Raw genomic sequence first — 22,834 nt, forward strand, 5'->3', positions numbered from 1 at the left:
TTGTCATCATTATGTCTCTTTGCCACTAAATATAAATAGAGCATTCTACCTAATATGAGGGGTGGCTTCTTCTCCCAACTTGTATTGTGCCAATAGGGTTGGACCCTTGCTTCTCAATGCAACCTCATCACTCCCTTTTACATTCACTCCTACAATGTAGGTTAACCCCGAGTTAATTTACGCTATCAATTTCTATTTCTTCCCTTATTTCTATTTCTTCCCTATGTCCTGTTAGGTTCACGGAATAGGCCGGGAATGACATAGCATTCCCAGTAATAGGCCTATTCCTTTGTTTGGTAACAGTTTCTATTACCAGGAATAATATTCCTAGTTATAACCTATTACCTCGAATAAGGTAATAGCTATTACCAGGGCCCCCCGGTATTAACCTATTCCTGAGTACTCAGGAATAGATTTTATATTTTATTTCTTATTGTACCCTTCCTCCCTTTCTCTCTGTTTTGCATCTCTTTCAAATGGATTTTTTTTTTCTCAGGCTTGCGTACAATGTTCCGATGATCTGAACCGATAGTTTTCTCCGCCTCATCGAGGCGATCACGGGCTGGGAGGCCGACAACTCATCTCTGTAGCTGTTGGCAAGCAAGGAAAATTGTTGTTAGCATCCTGCATTGAATTTTACAATTATATTTCAAATAATGCAATAAAAGAAGGCTAAATAAATAAAGATGAAAATAGCTTTCCCAGGGAGACATAGAACAAATTCTGAATACAACTGAACAACACATCTCCTAAAATAAAAATGAAATAAAAGGGCTGAGCACAACAAGAAAGCTTTCACCATCCTTTTTCTTCTTTTTAATTTATCCTAAATGAGGAAAATAAAAACTAAAACAACTCCAGAAAACTCTTTTCATAGTTGTGGATGAACAACCTTTAATTAGGAGAGACTGCAGCATGAAAGACCTCCTCCTAAGTAGAAAATACATTTTAACAAATTCTTAGCAGTTCAATACTACGAGTGTATCTAACCCCACAACCAAATTGGGAATAAGGCTTAGTTGAGCAAAGTAGCAAGGCAGTGTCGACACCACTAGTAGTTGTCGCAACCGGCAGCTCGCGACTGACCTCAAGAGCCTGAGGCTGTCGACGAGCATCCTGCCCGGCGTGAAGTCTGCATGCAGCATATCCCAGAAGTCCTCTCCGTTCTCCGATCACAAATTAGAGGTGAGGGGTCTAATTGGCCGCGAGCGGTAGAGCGGACTCCGCTAATTCTGGACACCGGCGATCCTCAATCTGGACACGTGTAACAGTGCCGTTAGACACTTTTTTTTTATTTATTTAAATCAGATTTGCTATAGGAGTATATGTTCATAATTTTATTACTATATGTTCATAATTGTAAGTTCATAATGTCAGAGCTCTATGTTCATAATTCAATAACTGTACATTCATACTTCCATAACTGTACATTTATAATTCTGTAACTGTACATTCATAATTCAATAACTGTAACTTCATAATTTTCGAAGCTATCACAATTTTAGAGCTCTATGTTCATAATTTTATCACTATATGTTCATAATGTCAGAGCTCTGTGTTCATAATTCCATAACTGTATATTCATAATTGCATAACTATACATTCATAATTGCATAACTGTACATTCATAATTCCGTAACTGTACATTCATAATTCAATAATTGTAAAATCATAATTTTCGAAGCTCCATGTTCACAATTTTAGAGCTCTATGTTCATAATTTTATCACTATATGTTCATAATTGTAAGTTAATAATGTCAGAATTGTGTATTTATAATTTTATAATTTACATTCATAATGTCATAACTGTACATTCATAATGTCATAACTGTACATTTATAATCCCATAGTACATTCATAATGGCACAAACGAATAACGCCGTTAACGGCGAGACAAAATCAAATTTTTTTTTTTAAAACTGCAATGACGCGTTTTTCTTAAAAACGATGTCGTTTTAGACTCGTGTCCACAATGCATTGTGGACACGAGTCCAGGGCATAATTTGCCACGTTGGAATACAATTTCTAAAGTCTATTCCTTCCGGAACGAAATAACAGAATACAATCCCTATTATATTCCTTACCTATTCCATTCTTTATGGAATAACATTCATATTCCCCAAATTGATTCCGTGAACCAAACGGGCCATTAGTCTTTCTCTACTCTCCCCCTATCTCTTTATATTGTTTAAAGTGAATTATATTTTTGGAAGTGCAAAAATATTATTAAATGGTAGAAGCCATTCAAATTCGGCCCATAAATAAAATCCAAGCCCGTAAACTTGTTCATATTGGATCAGATCCATCCACAAAAATAACTCAGACGACAATCGACTTCAAGTTTTTTCATTCCATTAAAAAATATTCTCCATGCCAATAATAATCAAGAATAGACATATCCAACTCAAATGATCATACTCAACACAAAACCCTCTCACAAATAATGGTGCACAAATTACATGGAAGAAACAATAAATTAATAAATGATTTAGAAAGAAGAAGGCGCCGGCGCCGGAGCCGGCGAATCAGCTATAAGATTTTCAATACCGCCGTCGCCGGAGGCTGCAGCACCACTGCTCAACAGTTCAATCATGGCTCGGTGGGGGCTCTTCCTCTGTCTCTGACAAAGGTCCGGCAAGTACACTCCTGAACATTATAATTTCACACAAACAAAATAATTAATTACATAAAATGTAAAGAAATTAAAGATGGAAAGATGAAGAGTGTATGTTAGTGACGTGTACCTTCGCCGGCGGCCATGTTGAAGTAGAGGTCAACGATGTTGGGGCAGTTCTGGTAACACGCCGGAGAGCAAAGCTTGGCGGTGAACAGTGCCTCCAGCAAAGAATCCGATGAAATCCCGACGCTGTTCCGATCAACCCCGCATGCATTCACGCACTCGTCGGATTCTATGTGCTCCGCCATCTTTCCGAAAAAAACCTCCGACGTCTTACATTGGTACTCCACCTTCCCGTCGCCCATCGCCGAGTTCTCCAACAGACACCTCTTCCCCGACGACGAGATCGAAAACGCGCAAACATTCACACCCAATTCCTCGCATATAATCTCCCCTAATAATCATCAAAAAAAAAAAAAAACATTACTCATCAGTAACGAACACATTATCACCATGCATGCATGCAAAACATGCATCAATCTTATGGTTTAATAAGTCAGATAGAATAAATGGGGCAAGATGTAAATGTCATAGGACTGAAAAAAAATATATATGAATGGAAAAAGAGAAAATCTAACACGTACCGAGAGTAACATGGATGAGGAGAGAACAAGTGAAGAACAAAATGAAAGAAAGATTGAGTGAAGAAGCCATGTTTGATGCTTAATTGTATATAGTTTCTGGGTTTTTTGGTGGAAGAAATGAGATGTGTTTTGTTGGGGGATCAGAGAAGAGAGAGAGAGTGATATGAAGTGTGTGAAATGGTTTATGGGTGATAGCAGTGACGATGGGAGGTGCCTAAATATAGACGTTGCAAAAACTAAAGCTATAATTGCTGTGAATATATGGATTCCCTGAAAGTTCGTTTGATTTGCACAAAGTGGAATGATGGATGGCAACTAGTAGTAGTAGGTCATCCATGGCAACCTTCACCCTTAGTGGAGCCCATGCATTGCTTATGCTATAATAATAATAATAATAATAATAATAAAATTTAAATATTTGAGTTGACAATAATAATGGGAAAATGGTATGTTTAAACCTAATTTTAGATCTACTTATTTTCATTGGTGCGTATCAAAATTCTGTTAGATTAGTCTTAAAAAATACTCTGATCTCTTAGTTCATTTTAAATACTCAATTTACTATTCATTAATCAAATCAATTCTTTGTTTTTTACTTATTTTCTTTTACTGATTTTATAATTTTTAAATTTAATTTTTTATATGTGTAATAATACTTTTAATATAGTAATTTTTAAATATATAACTTAACAATTGATTAGTAAGTAATTCTAATATGATATTACATAAATGAGATAGAGTAATAAATATGGTTTTATGTCATATTTGAGTGAAAATTCTTCTACACTTTGACCATAACGTTTTTTTTTTTTTTTTTTTTTTTTTTTTTATCATCACCAACAACATGTAATTCAAGCAAAAAAAAAAAAAATCTAATTTTTTTAAAAAAAGAAGTGATTGAATAGATAAAGTATGATTTTAAATTGTACTAGAAGGTCGAATCTATCAAACAAGATATTATTATATAGCGAAATTTATATCATCTTCATTCTTAAATAGTGACAAAAGATTTTTCTTGTCATCTAAAAAAATCTAAATTTCTATAAATAAAATATTAAATAATTTAATTTGCATGTTGAGTTGGTTGGTGCCTTCTTAATTTCCTATTGATGCCTAACAAATTGAAGACGTGTTTCCATATTGTTCAAAGTCAGTTTTAAAGTTTCAGAGTTCAACGTTTAGAAGTTTCTACAATATTCTTGTCGCGTTTTTTTTTTTTAAAATAAAAAATAAAATTTCGCAGAAATCACACAGTCATTTTCGTTCTGTTAATTATTAGCATTTTATGGTTGAACGCAGCTTTTATTTTTCTATACTCTGTCGGTTTTTCTTTGACCTCCCTCAGAGATATTCATTAAACACAATTTGTTCACGCAAGTTTATTATGCCGAATATGAACGTAACTAACTTCAATTGCGTTGACCATATATATAATATATAAACATAAATATACAATCTAACTATTAGTTTAGATTTTAGTTGAAGTAAAACACATGTTTTAATCACGTGAGGAATATATATATATATTCTTAATGCGGTGTTTTACTCACGTGAGCAATATATATATTCTTAATGCTTCTTTTCTTTGCTTTAATCTGCTCTTATGTATATATATATAGGGGAGATTTTATCTAAGATTATGCTCTCAGGTAAAAAATAAAAATTAATATGATACATTAATTTAAACAAATCAATGATTGATGATTGCTGAAAAATAAGAAAAAATGACACGTATCAATTTTATAGATATTGTACAATAATTATAAAATTTAAGCTATATTTTTTTAAACTAAAATTCTTAACTATTAATGGATCTTGTTGAACTACTTTTTTTACGTTCTCAATTTTACACTAATTACTTAAAAATAAATAAATACGCGGGTCTCACGTATGTACGTCTCAAAATCTATTATTCTATTGTGTTAAACTAATTACTTAAAAATAAATAAATACGTGGGTCTCACGTACGTCTCAAAATCTATTCTTTCATTCTTTATTTTAAGGATGCAAATTAAACCAATTCCTGCATTGAGGTGGGCTCTATTGATTTCAGAAAATCTTGTACAGAGTCCACAACGTGCTCAAAACGTTTCGATTGAACACGACCATTAAATAAATTTGTGTGTCTATTGTGAATAAAGAAAATTTGAATTATATATAATATTATTATATATTAAAATTCAAAATTTTAAATTTTAGTTATAAATAGTATTTCTCCAATTGAATGTCTTGAACACTCCATTAAAAGTAGTTCAAAATTTAAGTGGCTTGATCTTCAAATAGCTTATATGTTTGTTCTTCATTGAAGGGCCTCCGAACTTAAATTTTCAATAGAGATTTGCATCGATTGGCATGATCTTAATGAATGTGGCTTTTACTTTTAGAATCATTTTATTGTGATCTCTGAATAATATTTTCAGCATGTTTACATAATGATTTTTAGGATGAATGAGAACTCTTTTTTATAGTTAGCATAATTATTATAAAATAGATTTGAATCAGTCAAAAAATTAAACTGTACTATTTTCTTTTTACAATAACTTGTAAAATTTCAACTTAACACAAATACATATAATTGCATGTCAATTACCTTGTAGTCTAGTGGTATGAAGTGGGCAAATTATGCCCTGGACCCGTGTCCACAATGAATTGTGAACACGGGCCCAAAACGACGTCGTTTTTCAAAAAAAAAAAAAAACGCTTCATTTAGTTAAAAATAAATAAAAATAAAAATCGCGCGTGTTTTGCCGTTAACGGCATTATTTTTTTGGATTATGAATGTACAGTTATGCCGTTATGAATGTACAGTTATGCAATTATGAAATTATGAACACAGAGCTCTAACATTATGAACTTACAATTATGAACATATAGTGATAAAATTATGTCCATGGAGCTTTAAAATTGTGAATATAGAGCTTCGAAGATTATGAATGTACAGTTATGGAGTTATGAATCTACAGTTATGAGATTATGAATGTACAGTTATGGAATTATGAATGTACAGTTATTGATCGAATTATGAACAAAGAGCTCTGACATTATGAACTTAAAATTATGAACATATAGTGATAAAATTATGAACATAGAGCTCTAAAATTGTGAACATAGAGCTTCGGAAATTATGAATGTACAATTATGGAGTTATGAATGTACAGTTATGGAGTTATGAATGTACAGTTATTAACATATTGTAATAAAATTATAAACATGTACTCCTATAATGAAGCGGTCTGAAATTTAAAAAAAAAAAAAAAAAAGAAAAAAAAGAGAGATAACAGTGCCTAACGGCACTGTGCATGCTGGACACGGGTCCATAGCATAACGATTGCATGAAGTGACTTCCTCATATAGAAAGTCATGGTTCGAGCCTCAATGTGGGTGATATTGACTCAATATTCGTAGAGATCATATTATGATTGAGTCTATATAAAAGTTAATACCCTTTTGAATACCAGTCAACTTTGATTTAAAAACTCTTTAAAAGTTTGAATTGAATACCGGTACTTTTTATAATCGTTAAAAGTCTTTAAAATTTTATAAAAGAGTTAATTTTATTTTTGGTCTTATATTTATTGGTGACTTAGCTTTCCACTTTTTTTATTTTATTTTATTTTTTCACAACATCCCTTGTTGGTCCTAGTATTATTGTGGCATGAACATTTTTTATCCTCCGTCAATAAACCTGTTTAAATAGCGTTAAATATAAGCGCATTTCAATCTATTCGGTTCTAAATGTTAATTCTTTTTTTTTTTTGTCCTAAATATATATGTGTTATTTTATTGCTATGGAGGCTCAAGTTTAGGAGGCGTTGTTGCGGAGGTGCTGACTGCAATTGAAGAAGACATGGGGCTCTATATATGAATTAGGGATTTTTTTAAAATAAAATATAATGAGTTAACTCATTTTGTATAAAATGATCAAAATGTTTTCGTATTTAACATTTTGATCATTTTATACAAAATGATTATGCTAACTATAAAACATTTTTTTAAAGTAAAGATTGAAAATAAAATGAAAGCTATAAATTTAGGAAAAAAAATGTAATTAACTTTTTATAAAAACATGATACGCCCCGTATAAAGAATCCTGCGAATATCCAGTAATCCAACCTGGTAGAAACAACAAATCGATCATGTCCACACAATATCCAAAACAAAGTGTCATAACCAATCTCCATTAACAATTTGGAGAGCTGAGGCCTGAGCGAGAGAGAGAGCATGGCAGCAAAACCAGTTCTCAACACCTTCTTCTCGCCCTCTCCTCCTCTCTCTCGTCTCTGTCCTCCACATTCACATACTCTCCCAACCTTCACCCATGCCAAGAACAAGCCACCCATCCTCAACGGCGGCGCCGCCTCCAAGCTCCGCTGCAATGCTGTGGGATCAGAGCAGGCCGCTACGGGGACTAAGAAGCAGAAGAGTAGATATGAAATGGTGAATTTGACTACTTGGCTATTGCAGCAAGAACAGGAAGGCAATGTTGATGCGGAGCTAGCCATCGTCCTCTCCAGCATATCTCTGGCCTGCAAGCAAATCGCGTCGCTGCTGCAACGCTCCAACATCATTAACCTCACCGGAGCTCAGGGCACCGTTAATGTCCAAGGTGAAGATCAGAAGAAGTTGGATGTTATTTCCAATACGGTACGCTAATTAACTCCCCGGCACTATCATTCGCGAATTTGCGTAATTTGAGCTTGACCTAATTTGGTGCTTTAACGCTGCTTGTTAGTTGTTCTGCAATTGTCTGAGATCGAGTGGGAGGACCGGCATTATAGCATCGGAGGAAGAAGACGTGCCGGTTGCAGTTGAAGAAACTAACTCCGGAAACTACATTGTGGTTTTCGACCCCATTGACGGATCTGCTAACATCGATACTTCCTTGACAACAGGATCCATATTCGGGATCTACAGTCCAGATGAGCAATGCCTTTTCGACATTGATGATGAAGATTCCACGGTAATTCTGCTGCACTTTGATCACCATGAAAATCCCATTTGCTTCAAGTTTACTCAACACTTATGGCCTGTTTAGTTCCCTGAACAAATTTTTGAAGGAACTAAATTTCTTAAAAGCCGAGGAAAATTGAATTTGGTTATCATTATTATCATGGAAGATTATTCCTTTCAAACAATGGAATTAATCTTTCTAATTACAATATCTCGCAGCTAGACCCAGAAAAGCAGAAGTGTATAGTGAATGTCTGCCAGCCGGGGAAAAACTTGGTGGCTGCAGGATACTGCCTCTATTCCAGTGCAGCTGTATTCACACTATCTCTAGGGAAAGGGGTTTATGCATTCACCTTAGACCCTGCCTATGGCGAATTCGTTTTGACACATGAAGACATCAAGATACCTAAGACTGGGAAAATCTATTCCTTCAATGAGGGGAATTATGAGTTGTGGGATGAGAAGCTAAAGAACTACCTTGCTTACTTGAGGACACCGGGCGCCAATGGCAAGCCATATTCTGGGCGTTACATAGGATGTCTGGTGGGTGAAATCCATAGAATGTTGTTGTATGGTGGCATATATGGGAATCCTAAGAACATCAACAGCAAGGATGGGAATCTGCGACTCTTGTATGAGTGTGCACCGATGAGCTATATTGTGGAGCAAGCCGGTGGAAAAGCTATAGATGGTTACCAAAGGATACTTGACATCAAGCCTGATAAGGTAGATTATAAATTCATATCTGAAATTTTTGAATCATAGTATAAGTAATGAGCATATAAAGCGGGAAAAATCACACAAAAATACAACTTATAATCTCATTTTACTATGTGTTGCAGATTCATCAGCGTACTCCAATATTTGTTGGAAGTCCAGAAGAGATTGAGAGGCTAGAGAAGTACCTGGCTTAAGTGTTTCTGTTTGATAGATATTGAATTTATGCAGTAAACAGTAGGCAAGGTATGGTGCACCTGCCTTTCAATACTTCAAAATGTGCTAAACATAGTAGTATAGAACATAGATGAGCATTAAATTCAACATCAATCAGTAATTGTTCATAAATCTTGTCAGCAGCCTAATTTGTTGCAGCACTTTCTTAGAACTACTACTATAAAACATATTTGTTATATTACAACTTATGTATGGATACAATGTTAGTCATATCTATCCAATATCCATATCCAAGTCAACTTTCCACAGCTTCTGTTGATCCATTGATCTTCCAAAAACGTTTGTCGCAGAAGAAATGAATACTTCAATTATGGTGATTCCTCTGATCCATTGAGCTTCCATAAACCTTTACTGCAGAGGAAGCAAAACCCTAATTAAACTCTGCTTTCACTTAGAAATCAAAACAATGGTGAAAAATCAGGCAAAAGTAGAAGTTACCAGGACTTAAGATCTTGATACATTTAGTAACAGACTTCACTGTTGTGACAGCATCTGGATCTGTAAAGCAAACAAGAATATTTTTAAACCATTTGGGAACCACCCTTCAACAGAACCATTTTGTATATCCAACTGCATAATTGAGTATTTCTTGGTTACCTGTTAAACCAGTGTCCTTTGCAAGGACTTCAGTAACTGTTGATGAAATCTGAGATGTAAATTGGTTGGCTCCCATATCAACATCTCCTGATTTATTTGGTGAACTGTGGATTAAACATGAAACATCATCTCAGATCCTGTAAGTAGATTTCAAATAGTACAGAAATGGATAGAGAAGGTGAGAGTATTTACTCTGAAAGGGGTTCTGGAGAAGAATACATGTCTTGTTGGGGAGAGCAATAATTTACTCCATCAAGATCAAAGTCAACCAACAGTTCAGAAAGATTAAAATCTGCTCCAAGAGCATCAAAAGTAGCTAAATCCAAGTCAAACATCTCTCCTTCATCAGATTCAGAGGTCGAAGCCCCACCAACACTCAGTGCATTTGAACAAGATGGCATGTCAGAGGTATCAAAATCTAGCCTTCCCTTCACATGATCCCTTTTGGCAGGCTTCAAATTTGTCTTAACTGGTGACAAAGTAGAAATGCAATGGTTTCTTTCAATAGAATAGTAGCCCATTTGTTTGGAAGGGCTCACTCTAATTGTTTCAGAAGAGATGATCATGCAGTTAGAGGATACTAATTGCTGGGGAGTAACATTATTAGCAGAAGTAGCAGTAGAACTAATTTCAACTGGTGAGATGGACTTCTCTGTTTGAGAGGAAGATGCACGGGGCGGTGTCTTAGGACCAGAAGAATTTCCCACAGGGGAATGATTGGCCTGATTAAACAAACATTTAGCAACATTAGACCCTTGGACTGCTGTTACATTAGACACATTATGCTGGACTGATGATGGAACTGCAGAGATTCTGAGATGATTCTCCTGACCATTATCTGCATTGCTTGCTTGAGCAGTTGCCTTGGCATCTGCAATAACAGTAAAGTCAACATTTTTTTCAAGAATTGTCATACATACAGTACACAAAGAAGACATTTCATTTCATTTTACCTTTCAAAGGCAGTTGGTTGGCAGTTAAACTTTTATGAGATCTCTTGGCAGCAGAAGTAGACGGGGCATCCGATATGGAGCGCTTCCTTTTTGCTGCGGTGGGATCTGTAGATGGAGTGGAAGAATAATTGGGATCTGCACGAATAGTAGAGGGAATTGATGCTGGCATCATAGTTGGAGTATTGTACACTGAATAGCCACCTGACAATATGCATTTTCCTCATATGTAAGTAAGATTGCAACACCAATTACTCATTTCTATTCAACACACAAGAACACCATCCTATACTTTTTCTAAATCTCTTCTTCTAGCAAGTAGAATAACAAACATTTGGTATACTAAACAAATGATCTGCTCGATTACATTCAACCAATGAAAGAATCAATAAAATTTTGGAGAGTTGAAGCTAAAATTGTGTACCTATTGGAACTGGAGGAGAAGAACCAAGGGGAAGGGGAGTGTTGTGGTTAACGCCAGCATTGTAAGCATTCATGGCGTCCTGCATTCCCTTGAGCAAATTCTGAAGCCGAAATTTCTCTTGCTCCATATGTCGCCTTTCTTGATCCATAAACAATTTATGCTCCTTCAGACGTATATACTCATCCAGCAATTCCCCCAAACTTAACAGCTTCGGTGACTGTTAGACAAATACACATCAACAAAAAAAAAAAAAAAAAAAAAAAAAAAACCTAGAAACACAAATCATATAAAATCAGAAGCATGCTAGTACAGAAAACCTCATATACTTACATCTTGGACGGGGGATTTGGAGAGGAGATGTGGAGCTTCGGACCGGAAGGCCGATCTGGTTTTGGGGAGATTGTTGTCGGCGAGGTAACAATCGACGAGGAAGGCCACCTGCGCCTGAGTTACTTTCCCTTTGCCAAGCTGTATGTTTTCTCCCGCCTTCCTTGACCTGCCGCTCTGCTTCCCCATTTTCTCTCTCTTTCTCTCTCTCTCTCTATCGCTCTAAGCGTTCAATGCAGTAAGGGAAAAACAAAGCAAAATGCAGTGAGAGATTGTTCACGGAGATCTGTAAAAGAATGTAATAAAACGAAGAGAGAACATATAATAGCGGGAGATGTATGAAAAACGCGCGGTTTTGAATCTTTTTTTGCGCCAAATTGTAGCTCAACCCATTTTAGCTTCATAGATTCATTTCCCTCTCAGCGTTTGTAAATTTTAATGAGGGGGGATTGTCGGTTTTGCCCTTATATCAACCCAACCGGTCCGGTTCAACTCAAATTTATAGTTGTGCTTCCCGCTTCTGAGATCTTTTCCCGTCAAACAAAACAAAATTTCATTTCCTTTTTTTTTTTTTTCTTGGTAACAAAATTTCACTTTTTAATAAGTACTCCGTAGTTTTGTCTGTAAAATAACAAAGTAAAATATTTATAAAAATTAATGACTGCGATATTTTACGCTCCATACAAAGTAAATGATGGTTTATACCGATATAGAATGGCAAATTGGATTAAATATTAATTACAGTACATAAAATCTGAAAATAATACAACTTAATACAGAAAATCAATTTAGCTTACTTTTTAATTACAATCATTAAATTAATAAATACATCACATATGACCCCCCCAAAGGTAAATTTGTAAAGCATATTATATAAATATGTAATGATAAAATTTTTCTTCTTTGGTCAACTTATAATGGTCATAACATATTAAGAATCCACTGTGCACAATATACACATTTAAAAAAAAAAAAATCAAATTTAATTTAATTTTGTAAAATTATCCAAATGTGATACTACCCTAATTTCGTAAAAAGAGTCGCTGGTCTCGGTTATTGAAACTTTCAAATAATTTTAATCCCATTCTAATCTTGTTGAGTAGCGAGCATAATAAAATCAGCAAGCTAAACCCGTTTTGACAGCTCTACTTATTTAGAAGTTTAATTTCAATTCTAAAACCAATGATCCACTACCATGAATATCGCACACAAGCCCTCAATCACTCACCAATTCCGTCCAAAAAAATGTCACACTGTAAATTGTAATTATACATTTAAAAGTGGAATCTTGTTCATCTCATATAAGGCATATTATATTAATCAATGAAATAACTCTGTAACAAAAGTAATATTGGAGGATATGGTCTGCCCAAGTCCAGCCCATTGGACCTGGACTAAAGCCCATGGATCAATCGAAAAGAAGATTAGAGTGCAAGGGGGGTTATCACTTATCAACATAGAAATGATAGAATTGAAAGAGGATAGAAATTGATTTGCAGAAGATGAAGCCGGGGATTCTTCTTCTTCATCACTCATGGAGCGTTGGAGCTCCGCTTCTTCTTCGCACCTCTCATTTCCCCCAGAGGCAGAAGCATGTTCGGCTGGTTGTATCCGCTGGTGCAGTGGAGTCGGTGAATCAAGGCGAGCTGACGGCGAGGGAGAGAAGACAGCTGAGAAACGAGAGAAGAGAGAGCAAGCCGGCTAACAACTGGAGAGAAGAGGTGGAAGAGAGGCTTATCAAGAAGACTAAGAAGGAGACTAAATCCTGGAAAGAAGAGCTCAACCTCAATCACCTCGCAAGGTTGGGCCCCCAGTGGTGGGTCGTTCGGGTCTCCAGAGTTAACGGCCATGAGAAAGCTGAGCGCCTAGCTCGATCCTTGGCTCGCAACTTCCCAGATATCGACTTCCAGGTACTTCTCCATTTCTGATGTTCCTTTTTAAACAATCTGTGAATTCTTCCTCTTCGCTTCACTGGAAAACATGCTGAATTAAGAGAAATTATTGTGGTGAAATGTAAATCTTAACAATTTAATCCTTAATTTATAATTGTATTCAAGTTAAGAACATTGAATAGCGTGCTTGGCACAATCACCAAGTTAGTATCATTACAAATCCAAGCACTTGAATCTGATGTTTAATACTGTCTGAGATTAATTGAGCAATAAGAAGGCATAAGGTTATTGAATGCATTTTTATGTTTATGATTTGGTTCGTTTTATTAGTATAAGAGATTGTTTGGATGTCTGAATGCATCACTGGAATTCTATCCCAGGTCTACATTCCATCCGTGCAAACCAAAAGGATATTAAAGAACGGAACACTCTCTGTTAAACCAAAATCGCTTTTCCCTGGATGTATGTTTTTGAAGTGTGTTTTGAACAAGGATATACATGACTTCATTAGAGAATGCGATGGCATTGGAGGCTTTGTGGGATCCAAGGTTGGAAATATGTAAGCATTCACTGCTTTATTACTAGGAGCCTTTGAGCAAGGTGATTTCATGTTATCAAATATTATTATTTTCCTTTCACATTGGAAGGTGCTCCATTTATTTGGGAGGTGATACTGATTCCATGACTGGCAACGTGGTTTGTGGTCAAACCCACATAAACCAGGATGTCTGCCTATCTATTGATTTCCCGTGGAATGTGTTTCATCATCCCTGAAAATCGTGTTTTACCATTGCAATGAGCAAAAGGCATTCAAATAAAATATTTGTTTATATTTATGAAAATTTCTGGGCAGAAAATGTGATAAGGCTTTTTCATACAATGAGTGGATGTAGCTGACATCCTTTTTCAAATTCCCTGTATTTGAAAGTGAAAACATATTTGAATCATTTGCAGAAAGCGACAGATAAATAAACCTAGGCCTGTAGATGAGGAAGATATGGAGGCGATATTCAAACAAGCAAAGGAAGAGCAAGAGAAAGCTGATCAAGCCTTTGAAGAAGAGCAGCGAGGAAAAGAAGCTCCAGAAGCTACAGTATCAGTTAGTCCTGAAGCTACAGTACCAGTTAGTCCTGAAGCTACAGTACCAGTTAGTCCTACAAAACGGGGACGGCGGGGCAGAAAAGCTTCAGAACCTCTTGGAGCAGACAATAAGCTTTTAGTGCCAGGGTCAACCATTCAAGTTGTATCTGGAACCTTTTTAGGATTTTCGGGCATCCTCAAGAAGCTTGACAAAAAAGCTGGCCTGGTATTTTTTTTTCCCTTCCTCTCTTTCATCCCCTTCCAAAGAAATCAATAGTGAGGGTAGATTTTGAATTTGCCCTCCTGGGTTCTCATATTCTCATGCTCTCCCTTTCTGCCCTGTGTTCACCTATCAATTTACACACAGATACACAGAGAGGTGGAAGGAATTGGGTTGAAAATCAACAATCAACAATTTGACATAATTTAATGAAGATTGACATTTTCTTTATAATTTTGATAGAAATGAACAGGTTAGCTAGGAAAGTAAATATTGTTTGATAAACTTTTAGAACTTATGTGAAAATTGTTATTGCAGGCAACGGTTGGATTCACACTATTTGGCAAGGAAACTTTAGCAGATCTAGATGTCAAAGAAATTGTTGCCGAGGTTGACTAATACTCACAACCATTCATAATCATCATTTTCTTGGTGGTAAGCATCTTATTTGAAATTAGTCATGCATACCCATGTAGGAAGCAGGACGGGTATGCATTCTAATCTGCCTGCTAGAATGTGACACTTATAACCAATAATTGAGAACTAAATATTTAGCTTTTCATAGGAAAAGACTGAATTATCTTGACACCTCACCATCTGATGAGAGGTGGTGCCAATTGACAATTCATTATGTCATTTCAGGAACAAAATGTGCATCTTGAAGAATTTAATACATATACAGACATGTTTCAAGATTTTATCAAGGTCTGCTAGGATTTAATGCTAGCTATGGCTGCACCGAGACTGGAAGTGGGAAGGAACCCATTTTGTTTCTCATGTGTCGGTTCACAGATCCATAAAATCAATGGTGCAAGGATCATTTTTATGCAAGGGTCCAGCTCTAGCAATGAAGGTTGAAAGAAGAGTATATGTACCATGAGTGATAGAGAACAGTTTGTGTGAAGTCTGAAAGATCCATGCAGTCTGTAAAACAGGAAACACAAGAAAGATACTCATTGACAGGGTTCCTGGAAAATGAAAGCTGCATTGTGGCATTGTGGAAAATTATAAGATCAAAGTCTCATGCTACATTGGATTATAGTTATCCTTATTTCATTTTTTTTTTTTTTTTTTTTTGGGTGACCTTATACTCGATTATTTAAGGCCTGCTACTAATAAACTAAAATTTAGCTTGAGTACCAACTAATAATTAGCTTGAGTACTTCTTTTTTTTTTTTTTTTAAGTAAAATGGAAATATATTAATTAAGATCCAAGTTCAGAATAATAGAAGGAAAAGAAACAGAAAAATAGTAAAAGTGAACGAACTAATTTGCAGATTGTTTAGCAAACAAAGTTTGAAAAAACTTAATCGGGGCTAGTTCTCTAACATCATTTAGGATTAGATCAAAAGAGACTACAAATTAAGCGTATGAATCACAATGATAACTTGAAGGCAATTAGTTTTCACTTGAACGTGGTCAAAATGGAGTTCCTTTAGCCATTTTAGAGCTTCGCGGACAGCAATACCTTCAGCTTCTCCCGGTAAAGGAGCCGGTGGAATCTCTCGGCACAAAACCAAATCCCATCTTTCTGTTATTCTGATCGAGGGCAACATCAACATTCAATTTTATCCAGCCAGGTTTCAACCAGATTTCAGTGTAACTAAGATTTACAGGAGGTTGATCAGTTTCATAATTGGCTGTGCTCCAATTGTGAAGGTAAGCTTGTGCACTTTAGGGGGCTGAAAGCATTTATAGTTCCAGGTTTGGTTTTTTCGTTTCTAGCCTCTCAAATTTTCTAGCAGATTGTGATTAGCAAGCAGAGATCATCCTTTGGTTTGTTGGTGAACATTGTTTCCAGCCAATTGAGAAGAGAGTTATTACTGTGGCAGTCAATTCCACCAATAATATCCCAACAATTTCTGGCCATAGATCATCTCACAAAAAGGTGAAAAGCATATTCATCCTCCATGTTGCAAAGCTGGCAAACAGTATTAACATCAACATGCTTTGATCTCAGAAGTTCATAAGTAAGAAGAGATTGTGAGCAGAGTTGCCAAAAGAAATTTTTGATCTTTAGTGGTAATTTTGATCTTTTGTGGCTATGGCCTATGGCTTAACATTAATCTTCATTTTTCAATTTTTCTTTTCTTTTTAGAAATTGTGAAAAGAAAAAGAAATGATAAACTTAAGAGACTCAACAAATAAACTTTAAAAAAACCTCCTAAAAATTAAGGTTAGAATTGTTTAGGCTAAACTTATTAATTAATTGATAATAATAAACTCAAATAGTTATAACAATCACTTTCACTCTTTCCATTTCCATTTCCTACAATTAACACTGAATTTTTATAAATTTTTAAATTATAATTATTTACTTTCTTTAGCATTTTATTTTATTATAATTTTAAAACTACCACATCATTCTTTTAAAATTCATCAGCTATTTAAAATAATTTTCAAATATTTTAATTTTATTTAAAGTCCATAACTAATCTCGAAATGCTTCCACAGGCAGTGTCTTGTGTTCCTATCTAGAGAAGGGAAGGAATCATACCCAGATAACCTCATTAAAATGAAGCATATATGATTATTATATGAAATTTAACTTATATATAAAAGAAGAACAATTAAAATAAAATAATTCAAAAAAAAAAAAAAGAGAGCAACTCAGATTGTTGGTCCCCAAAATTTTCTTCACGGGAGAATCATAGTGCAAGGATAACGATTTGGTATTCCTCATTGATGCTCTCTTAATATTCGAAAAACAAAAACAAAAACAAAACGATTTAAAAAAAAAAAAAATCGGAAAGAAAGGATTACGATATTGATCTCAGAAAGAAAAAAATGTTCAGCTTCAATTCCAAGATGGAATTTCAGATAGATAACGCAGATTATTCTTCAGCCATCACAGATCAATGAACAAATGTTATCCGAAAACAATAATAGAAAAATAAATGTAGCAAAATAATAATCGTAAAATTGCCTCGCCATTGAAAGTATGAAAAAATAGATCCCATGGCTCAGCCGGAGATTTATCGGCAGGCCAGTAAATGGAGCATCGCTCACAAACTATGATATAGGGAGAAATGGTGAGATGGATCTCAGAAAAGTGAAATACAATAAGATTGATTAATCTTCATGTTTTGAAGATTCAGATTCGGGAAAATTACTCCTCATTGATCCAATACTGAAAAGCGAAGAAGAAAAAAAAAACGGAAATAGATGCTTCGTGGAAATACTTGAGATATTCTTGTTAAAAATCTGCAGGTAAAAAAAAAAAAAAAAAAACACACCAGAAAACAATGCTTCAATTCTATGAGACGGTACTATGAACAAGCTGCAGGTGTTTATATATAGGAGTCTCCAGGAAGACGACGGCGTTTGATCGAATTGTTTGGAGAAGTGATATGAGACGGCATAAACCCTAGATCTTCATGGGATAATGGTCCGGCCCAAATGAGGTTTTGGATCTCAAAAGGCAGTGTTGGGCCGCCCGTTTACCTCCACTTCAAAAGAATTGCATTAAATTGTAAATTGTTTATAATCTTTTCTTTTTTATTAATAAATTAATCAATTGATTTTTATTTTGATATTTATAATAATAATCTAACTGAAAGCTATTGAAAATTAAATCTCCCCCACATTTACCCCACACATGTTCATTCCTTTATGTGACATTTTGTGGTGAATTAAAATCTATTTAAAAAAACAAAATTAACCACACAAAAATAATCACATCAAAAAATGACTATAAATTAGAAAATTAGAATGGGGAACATTTTTCTTATTATCTAAATCTAAACATAATAAGTATCAATTCATGTTATATCACTACTTATGTCCGTTTTTTTTTTTAAATACATTATGCTATAAGAGTTTAACTATATAATTTTTAGACAAAAATATCTTTGTAGTTATAACTTATGTTATCTTTCCCGTTATTATTTTAATGCACACGCACACACAATATCTGTTCTTATATTTTTTTAATGGTAACAATGTATGTAGATATTATATAATGGAGGAATATAAAAAAATCATTTGAATTTTAATTAAAGGTTATCATAATTATATTTAGTAAATTGATCATATCTAAAATTCTTACTTTAATAATATTAATTATATCATAATTATAAGTTGCAGTATTGCAAGATCACTTCTAGAAGTTATTAGCAATTATAATTGGTAATCACCAATTTATTATTTATTACAAAGATACTTGAAAAAAAATTATACTTTTGGACCTTAAAATTTAACTTAAGTATAATATAAGCATTAAATTAAATGTTGTTGCAAATATACTCTTTTTCTTTTAGTGCTACTCTTAATTAGTCATTGAAATGGTTATTTTTTGTCTTCTAGTTACACTTTATAGACCAAAGTACAAAATATAGACAAAAGTGTAATTTTTCTAAGTGATTATCTTCAAATTTCATCCTCCTAAATATGAAACACATTTGAAATATCATACAAATTATGAATTGAAATTATATTTGTTCTGTACACCACAACAATAAAAAGTCCTATACAAATTTAAGTTGGACTACTCCTATTAAATCAACCACTAGAAATGGCCATTGTCTTTTAAGAGGATCGTTTAAAATATATGGTCTCAATTTGATAATTGAATCGTTGAAAATATATGGTCTCAATTTGATAATATTATAACTTTGAACTAATCAATTTGTATAAACTACAGCCTACATCGAACATCAATCTCCTCCCAAATATTCATGCCAATCCAGGTGGCTACACTCCCTGAAAAAAAAAATTAAATTTTTTTAAAAAAAACTCCCACCGACACTTGAGGGAATATAATTTCTTTTGTAATATAAATACTTAGATTAAGTTATTAATACAATATTTTTTACACAAAGGTGAATCTTAAAGACAGACAGACTGTGGTGGTCTTCCTATGCCCAAATCAAACATTAGAATGGGGCAGATGACAACAAAGTACAGTACTCCGTAAAAGAAAACAACAAATTCCTTTGCAAAATGCAACAGAGCAGAAGTATTTCCATTACAGCATTGAAACAACAAAGCTTTCATATGTGCAAATTTGATCCATCAACACACCCATGAACAATTCTGTATCATCTCCTCTGTGCAGCATAGCATGCCGCCATTAATATCTTCTTCTTTGTAAACAATATGATATGTATACCGCCATTCTCAGTTCTTCACTTCTTCATCAAAACCCTCTTTATGCTGCCTGGATTCTGGGATCTATAAGCCCCCGTTTTTAGGGTATGGAGTCGGTGTGATTTACAACCTATGACTATCATGAAACAAAACCCTATCTTTGTGAAGCAACTTCCGGGATTGGCTTCTTCATAACAAGTTGCTGGCTACTAATTTGATCGTGGGATCTATTACAGATACAACCGGGGAAGGGATTTGCGTAGAAGTTCTCCTCTAATCTGGGTGAATCGTCAATTCCTTCTCTAAGGTATGGAGCTCCAAGCCTATTGGAATGTGAGGCTTTAACCTTAGTAGAAAACTCATTCCAAGAAATATCACCCTTATCCAATGAATCTATCAACTTTACAAAATTTAATCTGCATGGTGAAAATAATTCTGGGATTATTAAGACGACTGGCATATGTTATAATGAAAAAAAGTATAAGGTTAGAATGAGATGAGAGCAAACCTGTGAGGGCTAATGGTCCTTCGGAAACCTTCAAACCTCCTGTGCCCTTGTACTGCCTTTGCCATGTTACCATCATACGTGTAAACAAATACGTCACTTTCAAGGGCTATAATGTAATCCAATGCAGCGAGGCGGTTCTGGTATGGCTTGAAAGGTTCCAACTCTTCCTCTGTTGCGAGTGTTGAGTGTGAAAACACGTTGGGGTATTCTAAGCGGAATGCATCCATGCTGTTGTTACCATAAATTTGCCCTGCAACGATGTATATTTTTGTCGTGGATGGGTACCCCATTGCCTTCAGAAACATGGCCGCTTCCCTCGGGGACATAGGACACCCTCCAAGCAGTCTCCTTTCTTCGCTGTCTATCTCTTTCTCTTTCCAGTGTTGCACATTATACCTCATAACGCGAAGTTCCTCAGCTTCTACTTCAGTCAGATTGTGGTTGCAGCCAGTAAACGCAAGCATGTCCTTTTCGTATCTACACTCCAAAGGAAGTCAGTTAATTAAGTTACCCCTCAAACATTAAACCAAAAACAAAAACCGTGTTAGTTATTATACCTTAAATGAAGAGCAATATACGGATTGTCGTTGTTCTTTAGTCTATTAACCAATTTTTTTCCAAGCTCCTCAATCTCAGGTGTGTACCGAAGAGCCTCATAGTTTGCTCGACAACGAAGCCTCTGAATAGAGGCAGCTAAGCCATTGTTAGCAAGTCTCGAGTCTGAGTGTGTAAATTGGATTACCTTATGTTTCTTTAGCAATGGCAAAATCTCTCCTCTGTAGTAGCTAGCCTGCAGGAATAATACATCAACATTCACTTCCAACCATAACAAAGTGACAGATTTCTGAGCAAAAATCCAGTTTTCTGACCTGTGACCAAGACACAGGCGCCTTAACCAGGGGTTCCACCACTGAATACTTTGCTGGCAAAGATTCAACAATCTCAATATCATCTCTCAAAGCTTCAATGAAGTGCCTCCAGTCAAAGATATCCTTGAAATCACTGCAAAAGCAAAATTTAAAAACTTTGGAGAAAAATGGCAATTCTGAACTGATCACAACTCCACAAGGACTAGAGAATGGCACCTAGTATCAGTCCAAAAAGACTCGTGATCGAGAGAAGGAAGAACCAAAGCGGCATTTAGAATCTTGGCTATAGCAACCATATCACATATCTGCAGGAACCATATAGCTACATTATATTAGCACATAATTCCAGTTCGGTTTAGCAAACACAAAATTTTGCCTCTTCTACTTACTCCTGTTCTCATTTGGTTTAGTCCTCCATTTGCATGAACCAAGATATAATCATTTCTTGCTGGTCTCCCTGAAAGAGTAACAGCCATATAAACGCACCATCCAAAACCAAAATCAAAGCCAAAACCAAAGACAAAAGGTGTAACATACTTATTTCATTCTTTGATCGAGCAATGCATTTATAGTAGTTATCACTGTTTGGTTTCATCCATATTTCTGGGACCTGCCAAAAAATTCCTAATTAAGCTTCCCAAAATGATGAACAGAAACCAGCTGCAACAAATCCTTGCAAAGCATGCATATAGAGCTGATTGGAAGTAAAATAATATGGGAAATAAATTAATTAATTTAATAGTGAATTTATTAACAAGAAATGTCACAACGGTCAGAGTCATAGTTTAACATTTCTAAAGCAACTGCCCATGCCGCCCACTACTTCACGGGTGGGTCAAAGAAGAACACAGAAAACAAAAAACAAAGAACACAGATTTTCTGGAAATCAACCGGAAATAAGTAAAAAACAAAAAAAAAAAATGATTTTTTTTTTTCGAACAGCAAGGATTCCGGTTAAAAATTGAATCTTTAATTAGTAATGTATAAAGAAACTTACAAAAACTTCCTTCATCTGACGTTTGAGAACAACATTATCGCCGGAAGAAGAGGGAGAAGAGTCTGATTCAGAAACGATTTTCTGATGAGCATTCTTGAAATTCTGGAGGACCAATTGGCCATTGTCCGTTAACCTCATCAAGCTTTCATTAACCTCGCCGACATTGCCATTTATGAAGAAGGAGAATTTGAGGAACACAGAGACCATCACCAATGCAAGCAGCAGCCCAAGCACCGACCGCCCCGTGTTCTTCCTCGATCTAAAAGACTGCACAATCGCCAAAATACTGGACACGAATTCCTCTCCTCTATAGACAATTTTCTCCGGCACCCTCTTACGCACCAAAAGGTAGCGAATAGCCGGGTGGTGGGCGCCGGCGCCGCCGCATTTACTACCACTATTGGCATTGCTGTGTTCCGAATCACCAAAATCGCCGGAGAAGGAGCTCTGCGCCTGATCTGAAAGTTTCTCGCCGGCGTTCGGGGCCTCTGTAAAATGACGACGGTGGTGCGTATGGGGGCTTCCGCCGGCGGAGCCGGCAATGGTCGGCATTCTCCCGGAGAGAACAACGCAAACAAAACAACAAAATAGTGCGTTATACGAGGAAACCGATCGCGCTACAAGGCAGAGATCTTTCTAATTTCCTATTGTGTGCCGTTGCTTTGTTTGTGTATAGAGATAGAGATAGAAAGAGAGAGATAGAGAGAGAGAGAGAG

At 35.4% G+C, this 22,834-nt stretch overlaps 5 protein-coding genes across 6 annotated transcripts; 2 read left to right on the forward strand and 3 right to left on the reverse strand.

The window, feature by feature from the left end:
* Window positions 1–2,341: 2,341 nt before the first annotated feature.
* Window positions 2,342–22,834, reverse strand: LOC109159001. Its single transcript, XM_019306963.1, has 4 exons — window positions 22,819–22,834; window positions 3,263–3,385; window positions 2,746–3,072; window positions 2,342–2,647 (listed from the first exon to the last, which is right to left on the reverse strand). Exons 2-4 carry the CDS (start codon window positions 3,330–3,332, stop codon window positions 2,490–2,492), a joined length of 555 nt encoding a protein of 184 aa, XP_019162508.1. The 5' UTR covers window positions 3,333–3,385; window positions 22,819–22,834; the 3' UTR covers window positions 2,342–2,489.
* On the forward strand, window positions 7,378–9,291 carry LOC109158998 (fructose-1,6-bisphosphatase, chloroplastic-like). The gene is made up of 4 exons (XM_019306960.1): window positions 7,378–7,906; window positions 7,995–8,222; window positions 8,432–8,938; window positions 9,055–9,291. The coding sequence occupies exons 1-4, from the start codon at window positions 7,484–7,486 to the stop codon at window positions 9,124–9,126; spliced, it is 1,230 nt and encodes a 409-aa protein (XP_019162505.1). The 5' UTR covers window positions 7,378–7,483; the 3' UTR covers window positions 9,127–9,291.
* Window positions 9,238–11,733, reverse strand: LOC109158997. 2 transcript variants are annotated; one of them, XM_019306958.1, is made up of 7 exons: window positions 11,468–11,733; window positions 11,138–11,354; window positions 10,717–10,917; window positions 9,956–10,634; window positions 9,764–9,867; window positions 9,605–9,664; window positions 9,238–9,512 (listed from the first exon to the last, which is right to left on the reverse strand). In XM_019306958.1, the coding sequence occupies exons 1-7, from the start codon at window positions 11,651–11,653 to the stop codon at window positions 9,475–9,477; spliced, it is 1,485 nt and encodes a 494-aa protein (XP_019162503.1). In that variant the 5' UTR covers window positions 11,654–11,733; the 3' UTR covers window positions 9,238–9,474. The 2 variants fall into 2 exon arrangements, with proteins under 2 accessions (XP_019162503.1, XP_019162502.1); XM_019306957.1 differs by having other exon boundaries at window positions 9,238–9,517.
* Window positions 12,931–15,720, forward strand: LOC109158999. Its single transcript, XM_019306961.1, has 5 exons — window positions 12,931–13,374; window positions 13,737–13,915; window positions 14,311–14,662; window positions 14,975–15,091; window positions 15,299–15,720. The coding sequence occupies exons 1-4, from the start codon at window positions 12,967–12,969 to the stop codon at window positions 15,053–15,055; spliced, it is 1,020 nt and encodes a 339-aa protein (XP_019162506.1). The 5' UTR covers window positions 12,931–12,966; the 3' UTR covers window positions 15,056–15,091; window positions 15,299–15,720.
* LOC109158996 (uncharacterized protein At1g04910) lies at window positions 19,409–22,812 on the reverse strand. The gene is made up of 8 exons (XM_019306956.1): window positions 22,119–22,812; window positions 21,659–21,731; window positions 21,511–21,578; window positions 21,338–21,426; window positions 21,122–21,254; window positions 20,810–21,042; window positions 20,253–20,729; window positions 19,409–20,160 (listed from the first exon to the last, which is right to left on the reverse strand). Exons 1-8 carry the CDS (start codon window positions 22,668–22,670, stop codon window positions 19,899–19,901), a joined length of 1,887 nt encoding a protein of 628 aa, XP_019162501.1. The 5' UTR covers window positions 22,671–22,812; the 3' UTR covers window positions 19,409–19,898.

The sequence above is a fragment of the Ipomoea nil genome, unplaced genomic scaffold (assembly GCF_001879475.1).
Source record: "Ipomoea nil cultivar Tokyo-kokei standard unplaced genomic scaffold, Asagao_1.1 scaffold2826, whole genome shotgun sequence".
NCBI classification, from domain to species: domain Eukaryota; kingdom Viridiplantae; phylum Streptophyta; class Magnoliopsida; order Solanales; family Convolvulaceae; genus Ipomoea; species Ipomoea nil.

What these genes read in the sequence shown, in the direction of transcription:
- LOC109158997 (XM_019306957.1), bottom strand. Translation starts at nt 11,653, where the DNA reads ATGGGGAAGCAGAGCGGCAGGTCAAGGAAGGCGGGAGAAAACATACAG. An exon ending in AAAGGACACTGGTTTAACAG is followed by an intron (nt 9,665 to 9,763) that starts GTAACCAAGAAA and finishes TTTGCTTTACAG; the next exon opens with ATCCAGATGCTGTCACAACA. An exon ending in TATCAAGATCTTAAGTCCTG is followed by an intron (nt 9,518 to 9,604) that starts GTAACTTCTACT and finishes CTTCCTCTGCAG; the next exon opens with TAAAGGTTTATGGAAGCTCA.
- LOC109158996 (XM_019306956.1), bottom strand. Translation starts at nt 22,670, where the DNA reads ATGCCGACCATTGCCGGCTCCGCCGGCGGAAGCCCCCATACGCACCAC. An exon ending in TCTTTTTGGACTGATACTAG is followed by an intron (nt 21,255 to 21,337) that starts GTGCCATTCTCT and finishes TTGCTTTTGCAG; the next exon opens with TGATTTCAAGGATATCTTTG. An exon ending in CGCCTGTGTCTTGGTCACAG is followed by an intron (nt 21,043 to 21,121) that starts GTCAGAAAACTG and finishes TTATTCCTGCAG; the next exon opens with GCTAGCTACTACAGAGGAGA.
- LOC109158999 (XM_019306961.1), top strand. Translation starts at nt 12,967, where the DNA reads ATGAAGCCGGGGATTCTTCTTCTTCATCACTCATGGAGCGTTGGAGCT. An exon ending in TCCCAGATATCGACTTCCAG is followed by an intron (nt 13,375 to 13,736) that starts GTACTTCTCCAT and finishes ATTCTATCCCAG; the next exon opens with GTCTACATTCCATCCGTGCA. An exon ending in TTGACAAAAAAGCTGGCCTG is followed by an intron (nt 14,663 to 14,974) that starts GTATTTTTTTTT and finishes TTGTTATTGCAG; the next exon opens with GCAACGGTTGGATTCACACT.
- LOC109159001 (XM_019306963.1), bottom strand. Translation starts at nt 3,332, where the DNA reads ATGGCTTCTTCACTCAATCTTTCTTTCATTTTGTTCTTCACTTGTTCT. An exon ending in CCTCATCCATGTTACTCTCG is followed by an intron (nt 3,073 to 3,262) that starts GTACGTGTTAGA and finishes GATGATTATTAG; the next exon opens with GGGAGATTATATGCGAGGAA. An exon ending in CAACATGGCCGCCGGCGAAG is followed by an intron (nt 2,648 to 2,745) that starts GTACACGTCACT and finishes TATAATGTTCAG; the next exon opens with GAGTGTACTTGCCGGACCTT.
- LOC109158998 (XM_019306960.1), top strand. Translation starts at nt 7,484, where the DNA reads ATGGCAGCAAAACCAGTTCTCAACACCTTCTTCTCGCCCTCTCCTCCT. An exon ending in TGGATGTTATTTCCAATACG is followed by an intron (nt 7,907 to 7,994) that starts GTACGCTAATTA and finishes GCTGCTTGTTAG; the next exon opens with TTGTTCTGCAATTGTCTGAG. An exon ending in TTGACATCAAGCCTGATAAG is followed by an intron (nt 8,939 to 9,054) that starts GTAGATTATAAA and finishes TATGTGTTGCAG; the next exon opens with ATTCATCAGCGTACTCCAAT.